This window comes from Gymnoscopelus braueri (genome assembly GCF_963280865.1).
Source record: "Gymnoscopelus braueri genome assembly, chromosome: 24".
Taxonomy (NCBI): Eukaryota; Metazoa; Chordata; class Actinopteri; order Myctophiformes; family Myctophidae; genus Gymnoscopelus; species Gymnoscopelus braueri.
The window spans coordinates 30,027,256-30,037,716 of record NC_137626.1 but is presented as its reverse complement, the minus strand read 5'-3'; the positions used below and the strand labels follow the sequence as shown (position 1 = coordinate 30,037,716).

Genomic DNA, 10,461 nt, shown 5'->3' with positions numbered 1-10,461 from the left:
TCATTGTATGACCGGCCGCTTGCCGATGTCCACGGTGACGTTGGTGTACAGCGGTCCTCTCGTTGTCCTCACCACCTCGTAGGACAGAGAGTTGATCCCGTCTGTTGTCCAGGTCTGTTTGGTGTGAGTGATTTGGTCCCATCTCTCTGGATTGTCTGCGTTGCCTTTGTCTCTCGCATGAGGGATGTTCTTCATCTTGGCCACCTCTCCATTGGGACGTGACACGGACATACCAACAAGCATAACCCTATTATAAAGGTCATCATCCTCGCCGCCCCATCCCCAATAGTTATTTGGGAAACCATTGATTTTCAAAAACTGCTCTTTACTCATCGATGTTACGCCTCCAAAGTAAGTGGGAGAAGGTAAGCCGAAGTTCCACTTCTCAACGGCAGCAGCCTGGTGTCTGGGCTGGCTGAAGCAGCCGTATTCATTCCGGTCGTTCATTGGAATCAGGTCCACGTCGCTGAACACAAAGCAATTGTAGTCACGATCCTTCAGGGCCTCAGCGAAACCAATGTTCAACAGCTTAGCCCTATTGAACGTCTCTTCGCCATGCTGTTCGACGACATACACTGTATAGTCCAGCTGCTGTCGTTGCAGTACGGGGTGGAGGTAGTGGAGCCAAAATGCAAGGTGCTCTTCTCTGTGTCTGAAGGGAATGATCACGGCCACCTTCTGGGAGGACGCACACTCTTTTGGTCCATACCGACCACCGGCCTCAACGTTAGGGTTCTCGTTCAGAGTTTGCTCTAGACTCACTTTGGTGCTGAAAGTCACATTCAGGGCGCCAATCAAGAGCGGAGAGTCTTCAGGACATCGTGTTGTGTTGTCTGTGTTGTCTGGTGGTGGCGGTGCAGCCAGGAGGGGGGGGGTGTGTGTGTGGCCTGCAAACACCAGCAACACCACTAACAACAACAGCAACACTAACGTAAGACTAACACTAAGTATCTGTTTAAACCTTTGCATCCTCTCCTCTCTCCTCTCCTCTCCTCTCCTCTCCTCTCCTCTCCTCTCCTCTCCTCTCCTCTCCTCTCCTCTCCTCTCCCCTCTCCTGTCTGGTCTCCTCTCCTGTCTGGTCTCCTCTCCTCTCCGGTCTCCTCTCCTCTCCGGTCTCCTCTCCTGTCTGGTCTCCTCTCCTCTCCGGTCTCCTCTCCTCTCCGGTCTCCTCTCCTGTCTGGTCTCCTCTCCTCTCCGGTCTCCTCTCCTGTCTGGTCTCCTCTCCTGTCTGGTCTCCTCTCCTGTCTGGTCTGCCGGCCGCCCTGTCCTGTCTCGGCTATAAAGCTCAGTAGTTAAGGTTAGAAATCGCTCACTTCCCGTTCACAACGAACACAGAGCTCTATGGTTCATTCGTGTCTCTTAAATAGCCGGCCGGCCGTGACGTGTCGTGACGTGTCGTCACTGTTGTTTGTGACCTCATCTGGCCTTATATGCAGTGGTGTAAAGTAACCAAGTACATTTACTCAAGTACTGTACCAGTACATTTACTCAAGTACAATTTTGAGGTTCTTTTACTTTACTGGAGTCTATACTTTTACTTCTACTCCACTACATTTCAGAGGCAAATATTGTATTTTTACTCCACTACAATTATTTGAGAACTTTAGTTACAAGTTACTTTGCAGATATAAATTATTACATTATAAAACATATATTAACCACTTTAGCTCTACTTTATACCTAGGCTATTTGAAAATAGCCGATCTACAAGCTCACAACACGACGCGTTGTAAGCTTGTAGATCTGTAATTTTCAAACATTTTAGTACTTTAACTTTCGGTACTTTAGTACATTTTGATGCTAATACTTTATAAGAATAAGACTATTACTTGTAACGGAGTACTTCTACATTGCAATATTGATACTTTTACTTTTACTTAAGTAAAATATTTGAGTACTTTTTCCACCACTGGGTATTGCTTTGTTATGAAATAATAAAAACACAATTCCCTAAAGACTGTGTGGTTGTTCTCGGATTGGCAAATCCATTCTGGCTTTTAACCCATTCAATCTACAAATGTCTTCTAAATCCTAACAGGTTTCTGAGAAACGTATGTTTCTATATCAGTGGTTCTCAAACTTTTTCATGTCAAGGACCCCCAAAATGATATGTATTTGACCGCCAACCCCCATCTCAAAATATTTAGTTCCAGGGACCCCCAGAAGCAAAGAGTTACAAATGTTCGCTTTAAAAAATACTAGTCCATACCCGTGGGGGGGATATGCGCACATGATCTGGCAACCCGGGAGCCATCATCCCATAGCTCGCTGGGCAGCCCTAACCATGGCGACATTCTTTTACATAAAAACGCTAATAAACAGCCGACGTTTGTTCGGCTTCGCTGTTCCGTGCACATGGTAATGGTGAATGGCTGTGTGAAAATTCAGATCAATTGCTCCAGCAACTGAGGAGAACCGGTTAGAACAGTTTTTGGCCTCACCACGCACTATAGAGCTTTGTAGAATTATAGTAGGATATATTCAAAGATTTGCACACATTTTCACGATAAAAAAAGAAAATAGCAGATATACAAGCTCATAGCGCGGCACTCGGTGGGGTGCTGTAGCATAATCTTTCCATGGGATCTTGTTCTGTTAGAAGGATGAAGTTATTTATATTTATATTTTATTTATTGTTTGGACACCCGTTGCTGCCCCCCGCTGCTTGGGCTATGCGATAGATCCCACAGGTTGCCGGGAACCCCTTGATTAATGACAGACAGACTGTCTGGCCCGGGACAGTAGGACAGGGGGAAATGTTTTGACAAGCCTGAGTGAGGACGGCAGCAAGCAGTTTTTAGAACACGATTTAGAAGAAATTAGAAGTTTGGTTTGTTACTTAATTTGTTGAATTGAACTATGCATTTACACTGATTTATTTATACACACCACACAGTGAAGGAATCTGGTCGCTGTGTGATTACAAACACCTGGCTGGACCCTTGAACTGGAACGTGCGTCTCAACTTATCCGTCTCCGCGCTGGCTGGCGACTTGAAAATAAAGGTAGGACTAGTCTCCATAACAGGTGGGGATATGGCTGAAGAATTGTTTTTTCCTTGAGTTGCACAGTATGTGTATTCATGGTATTGACTAGTGGACAGAGACAGAGTCTCATGTAATTTTTTGGCTCCAACCTAACCTTGTACTGATTCAGGTATGCCAGTGTGGACAAACCTCCTTAACACGGCCTAGAGACATATGCACTGGGTGAGCATCTTTCAATTCTTGCCACAGGCACTTCTTCCTGGAGGCAGACCTTACTGTCACCATGACAGCTGTCAATCTCAAAGACACCTGACTCCCTCTCACAGAGAGATATAAACATAATTTCCCATATTCAAGCAGGAAGAGTATAAGCAACACAAATATATTAAACAAATCTCATCCCCATGGGCCCCACATCCACTCTGTTGTGCTATTATTGCCATCACAAAAGTTTTGTCATAGACCCACATTTAAACTTGAGCGTTTGTGATGTTTCTGTATATGGGTGGTTGTTTTTGTTCAATGAATGTCAATAGCAGGCCTAATTGTTTTAAAAGCAGTGGTTCTCAAAGTAGGGTCCGGGTACCCCCAGGGGTCCTTGAGGGCTTCCAGGGGGTCCCCAGCAACATTATTAATACTCTATAGCATCAAAATCAGTTTGACTACTTTAACCCCTGCTATATAGCCTACATCATAGTTGAAATTAGCTGATCTACATGCTCACAACACATCGCGATGCAGTGCCTGGTGAGCTGGTAGATTGACTATTTTCAAAGAATCTTTAATTGTTTAACAACATGAATCTTGTATGGGGGTCCCTGGCACAACATCTTTTCAGGTGGTGTTCCGTGGTCAGATACATATTAATTTGGGGGTCCATGACGTGAAAAAAAGTTTGAGAATCGTTGCCATACATAAACCTTGACTGTTCAAGACTGTTCAGTTCACAGCGTTGCCTCTGTCCTCTCAACATGGTTCACTGTGTGTATCAATGTACTTTTCATACTAGAATAAGCATATTGGGTGTGTCTACACTGCTGTCTTTTTCTATAGCACAGCTTCATCCAGGTGGAGTCTTGTTGTGCAATAGAGCATCGCAGTTCCCGCCCACTTCCTGGTTTTTCGTGGTGCCGGAAGGAAAAGCTCAATGCATTTTTCCCATTGACATTTCCAAAAATATTTATATCAATTAATTTAAGCCTAGAATCAAAGCCATCCAGGGTCCTGGTGAATCATGACCATAAAACGTTTTTTTCTGTGATTTATTTTATTTTATATTTAATGACATGATATACTATATTTAATAAATACCCTCTGTTTTGCCGTTTTCAAAAAAGTTTTTTCACAGAATCAAACGTTTTATGGTCATGATTCACCAGGACCCTGGATGGCTTGATTCGAGGCTTAAATTAATTGATATAAATATTTTTGGAAATGTCAATGGGAAAAATGCATTGAGCTTTTCCTTCCGGCACCATGAAAAACCAGGAAGTGGGCGGGAACTGCGATGCTCTATAGCAGGTGGTATAGTTGCACCGCCTCTACTTGTATGTAGTCATAGGCTGATATATGCCTATGACCTGGGCATGGATATATGCAAAATGCCCCCCTTCCCCAGGAAAACCAAACTGACTTGCACCTGAACTTCAACAGGATTTACTGAACACATACACTCAATTGACGCCAACAGCACATTAACTCATGGTCAGACATGAGTCACCTTCATTTCAACAGGGTTTACAGCAGTGGTGGAAAAAGCACTCACATTTTTTACTTAAGTAAAAGTATCAATACTGCAGTGAATGTAGAAATACTCTGTTACAAGTAAAAGTCCGGTAATCAAAAATGTCTTGAGTAAAAGTACAAAGGTATTGGCATCAAAATATACTTAAAGTACCAAAAGTAAAAGTACTCATTGTGCAGAATGTCCCATTTCACAAGTTCAAAATGTATTAAAAAAATACTTTGAAAATAGCAGATCTACAAGCTCACAATGCGTTGCATCGCGACGCATTGTGAGCTTGTAGATCGGCTATTTTCAAATGGCCTAAATATATATAGGGTTGAAGTGGTTAATGTATGTTTTGTGATAATAATCTAAATCTGCAAAGTAACTAAAGCTGTCAAATAATTGTAGTGGAGTAAAAGTACAATATTGGCCTCTGAGATGTAGTGGAGTAAAAGTATTGAAAATGGGAAATACTCCAGTAAAGTAAAAAGTCCTCAAAAGTGTGTTTAGGTACAGTACTTGAGTAAATTTACTTAATTACTTTACACCACTGAGCACAGGGACACTCAAAGCCAACATCACAATAACTAGAACAGCGGTTCTCAAAGTGGTGTCAGGGGACCACCAGGGATCCGTGAGAGGGTTGGACCCTTACAGGTCTCTAACTCCCTTATGGGTCCGTTTGGTTTCATTTGTACACTCTCAGTTTGGTTATGGGGGTCCTTGAAATTAAATTGACCGCCAGTCATCAAAGTATTGGCTCAGGAATGCGACAAAAAAAAAAAAAACTCAAGGCTCCATGGGGTGACTAATCCATAGAAAAAAAGGGGGTGAACTATCCCTTTAAGGGTGTGTGGCCTCTATGCCCTAGATTCTAGACCTTAGAATAGGGCTTCGAAAGGCCATACGCCTATAACAGCATCTTCCTGTGGAGTCAGGCACGGACAAAAAAGAAGTCAAACAATTTCCAGTCTGGACAGAATGTGCACCTTCTGTGTGACTGGAACGATAGAAAAGAATAGAAAATAAATACTTTATTGAAACCCGAAGGGAAATTAATAAAAAATGATCATCAGCAAATCACATCCAAGGCAATACATAATTAAACCTTAGATAAAATCAGCAACTAAAACAGCATGTCAAAGGTGCACATCTGTGAGCCTAAGTATGTCAATCCAATCGATTAATTGCCCCCGGCCCCTAGCGTTGTAAAGTTTAATGGCCACAGGTATAGGAATGACCTCCTGGGCCTCAGGCTCTCGGTGGTACATTTTGGCATAGAGAGTCACTCACCGAACGTGCTCCTTCTGTTAACCAGTTCATCATGGAGAGGGTGGGATTAGTCCCGTCACAATTATTACATAATCGCCTAATCACAATTATTTGAGATAATCGTCATAATCGTTTCCATGTTGAAACATGTTCATACATTTCCAAACAGTTTAGAAAGAAATAGCAGATCTACAAGCAGATATACAAGCTTACAACACGTCACTTGTGACGCGTTGAAGCTTGTAGATCAACTATATCCGCTTTATTTATGTATTTTATATAAAATTATTACATTTTTTTGTAATTTCTTTGTATAATATAAGTTATTTGTGTGCAATTTGTGATTATGAAGCAAAAAAAAAAAAAAACATAAGTTAAAATTGTTTTCATATGTTCCAATGTTCAATGCCAAAAACACAATAAAATCTGTCATTTGTAATCGTGACAGCCCTAGGTGGGATACATTGTTCATACATCCCGTCAACAAGCATACCTCATTATTTAACAATGCATGTTTTGTTTACGGCCTAGCAAAGTAATAAACTTATGGAGTGCATGGGAAAGTAGTCTGTGAGCAGTTTCTTTCTTGTCACATTTTCAAAGTGAACGTGTATAGTGTATAGGCTATTCCCTCTTCTCTGTCTTTTCAGTAGGATTTTGGGGCCCTGTTATTGACATGAATGACTTAAGCTGACACACTCACTCATCATGTCCACAGTACATTGCGACTCGTTGTGAGCTGCTATTTTCAAACGATATTGATCAAATGCCAAATTTGAATATAAATCTTGTACTGTATGGGGGTTCCTGGCACAAATTATTTTCAGATTGGAGTCCCCGGCCAAATACATATTAATTTGGGGGTCCTTGGCATGGAAAGTTTTTAGAACCACTGGACTACATGAGAAATGCAAAGTTAATAAGCCCAGACCCTGGGTTTGGGTCTGATAGGCCCATTCTGTAATCCACCTTGTGTAGATATGGGACAACAAATGCATTGAAGCATGTCACTGAAGCTGAAGCTGAAACCCACAATGCATGTTGGTATTGCACGTAACACCTGACCTTTGTGTTAAAAAAAAGGGAGAATAAGTAATTGCATTACTGTCATCTTACACTGTGTGTAAACCTAGTTTCTATGAAAGCAACTTGGTATAACTTTGGAGAAAGAATTAGGTCTAGGCTACATTGGGATTCCACTCACGCATGGGCTGTTTTCAAATTTGAAAGCATAATTGAAATGTCAACATAAGTCAGACAAAATGATGAGAGAGTTATATTCACTCATGATTTACCCCTGGCTAGATGCAGTCCTCTTCTGGCCCACAAGATGGCAGCAGAACATTTCTTTTGACCATCGTCAGCTTGGAGCAAATGGCTTGAATGCAGACCCTGTTCTGTTGGGCTCAGGCCCATAACGTTTCCAAACACCATCATATATTGGTTGTTATAGATCCTATGCGTGTGAACCACAAAACATTTATTGTGACTTTATGAGAAAGCAGTAGTATACTGTACCTATTTACAGCCCTCATAATGTCCCTTCTACTTGCGCCTTCTTGGAGTCACATATCCAGCCCTTGCCATAAACGCTCACTCATAAGCGCTCATTAACTGAGCCATGGTGAGTATTAGCACTGTAGGACTGAAGCCGCTTATAAAATGTGCAAAATGCCTGAATGTCAGTTTAACTAGAGTGTGCAAATGAACCCTAAGGGATCACTTAACGCTCAGGACTTCACAGTGTAGAAATCCCAATTTTATTTCGTTCATGACCATCATCCTCATTTACAGGCTGATATTGTATTTCCGACGCCTTTCAGAACACATACACGCACACGCGCACGCACTCATGCATGCGCACACACTACGAGGTATTCAGGTTGACAAGGCGAATGATTGAGAGCAGATAGAGGTATTTTATATGATCCAATCTTGCATCCCATAAAGGTCTAAGCAAAGACTGCAATGAGACAGGTTGCAGTCTCACATTTTCCCTCCCCCTAAACATTTCAAATCTCAACACATTTACATTTGAATAATTTCTCACTATACAGTATTTGAATGCCAATATTAGAAGCAACCAATTGAAATGAGTCTAATGGCCAAAGCCACCGCAATAATGTAATGAATGTAACAATAATTCTTGTCACCTCAAAGTGTACACTTTGTGTTATGACCAATGTACATACAGTACTGTGTTATTCTTTTTCTTACTATTACTGCAATTCTTTAGTACTTCCGTGACATTTTTGCTGCTACAAAGTTGAGGAACCAAAACCAAAGAATCTCACTCTTATGTACTGTATATAAAATGTAACAATAACACATCTTTGAATATTGAATCTATAACCATTGCCAGTCAAGGCACACTAGAGCGGGCTTGTTATTGCGTTGATATACTTTACGTCCAGATCAATATCAATGTTCGTGTGTGATGGAGATGTTATAAAGCTCGGGAAAGAGATAATGAACGGAAAAGATGTAAATGAAATTGCCTGGAAGAATTTCTATTGGTTTTGATCGTGTGCGGTGGCTGTGTTGGTGTGTCACAGCCATAGGTTGTTCACACTTCATGTTTCTGTCCCTGAGTCGCTGTACTGGAAGTGATTGGACATTGATTTCCCTTAATACCCATCACCAGCTGAGATAACCCAAGCAACCTGTGGAAGACCTATAAGACCCAGCATGGAAGGACAATATTAAAGTCTAATTTATACTTCATCATATGGCAGCATCACTTGCCGGAAACAACATATTTTCAACTCAAATTGATGTATGCCGAAAAAATCTTTTTCTTTTTTTAACCCTAAATTCTATCCCACAATTTTTGTAACCCATTTTTTCACCCAGTGCCAATTGCCTAAGCTGTAATTCTGGGCGTTACTCTCCCTCTGCCATTATGGGGAGAGCCCCGAACTGAGCTCATGCTTCCTTCAATGCATGAGGATTGAGCAGGCCGCTGCTTCTCACCTGACAGGGGGGAGTTTCCCCGGTAGGACGTAGCGCGTGGAAGGAACACGTAATTCCAACCAGTTCCTTTCCCCTCCATCAGGTGCCCCGGCTGACCAGGGGGAGGCAGTATAGAGACCAGGATTACTGCATGTTTTTTTGCAACAAAACAATGTCACTGTAGTTTAAATTAGCCCTTATTTATAGGTGCCAATAAATATACTGTATACTACCGTTCTTTCACATTGCTTAATCCTAAACAAATCCATCTTAATCTAGTGAATGGTTCTTCATGTTCTTCATTAGGTTCTAGAGAACCTTTTTTTGGCGAAGAACCATTTTTGTTCGTTCTTTGAGGCCCCCCCCCCCCCCTTAAACCCTAGCATCCCATTTTGGGGCATGACTTACAGTAACAGAACATTCGGTGAACATAGCCGATCTACAAGTTCACAACGTGCTGCAACGCGATGCGTTGTTACCTTGTAGATCGGCTATTTTTGGCAACGACATTTGGTGTAGAGGGAAAAAAAGGAGCGGGCCCAGTACAGAACCCTGGAAGACACTGGTTGATGAAGTTTATAGGATTTAAGTGGTTAAGGATTTTTTTTTTTTAAGTGAAATGGTCTGAAATGGTCTTTCTGGAACCAAAAATGGTTATTCTATGGCATCACTCTGAAGAAGCAGTTGCAGTTGGCACCTTTATTTTTCTCTGTTGTGCACAGTGCGCGGTACTTTCAATGGATTTGTGTAAATTAACCCTGTGACAGCTGCAATCACGTGGTGTAATATTTTGCGAAACCTCCACAAAAACGACAGAAGCACAGACTCCAACCCCCACGCACACAGCAGCCATCTGAGGTCAATTCCTGTATGTAAATCCGCCCGGCGGTTGAAGACAGACCGAGTCAGGCTGACAGCAACACGTATCGGAATAGAATACATAGTAATGCTTACATTACCATTTGCCAACGGCGCTGGAATAACATTTGTGTTACATCGTTGTCGAACCACTCAAAAGGAAACATTTCAAGGGAACTAGGATAAGGGTTTAACATATCAAAACCATGTACAGGAACTTGACACCGGTCTGGATGCTCTCTCCTCTCTCAGAGGTAGATGCTAAAGCCATTAACGCTTGGCTAACAGGCATTTCCCCAAACCCTGTTCCGCATCAAGTCCTGCGGAAGCTCTCTGTCTGTATCTCTCTTTCTCTCTAACTCTCTCTCCCTCTCTCTCTATTTTGCCTCGCTGAGTCTCTCTTTCAACTGCATTCACGCACGCACACACACACACACACCTCTGTGACCCTATCCAAATCATGCCCCGTGGCAGTGCTTCAATAACGAGTACAACCCTAAGACCCGGCTCGCCTGCAAGCCTGGCTCTGCTATAGGCCAATCAGGTACTGAATAATACTAGCAACACCCATACTGAATGTATTCATAACATGGAAGCAACTAATGTATTCCAACACATCACCGCCGCATTGTAAAACGCAGCCCTCAAACACGGAGTGAAAAT

General features: G+C 42.2%; 1 protein-coding gene across 1 annotated transcript in view; it reads right to left on the bottom strand.

The window, feature by feature from the left end:
• LOC308080570 (beta-1,4-galactosyltransferase 1-like) overlaps nt 1-10,461 on the bottom strand; it is a gene marked incomplete at both ends in the record, with an annotated part of 72,194 nt that continues 61,733 nt past the window's right edge. The window contains one exon of the mRNA XM_080422464.1: nt 1-887. Coding sequence (XP_080278590.1) covers nt 1-887 — 887 coding nt within the window. The remainder of the gene's footprint in view (nt 888-10,461) is intronic.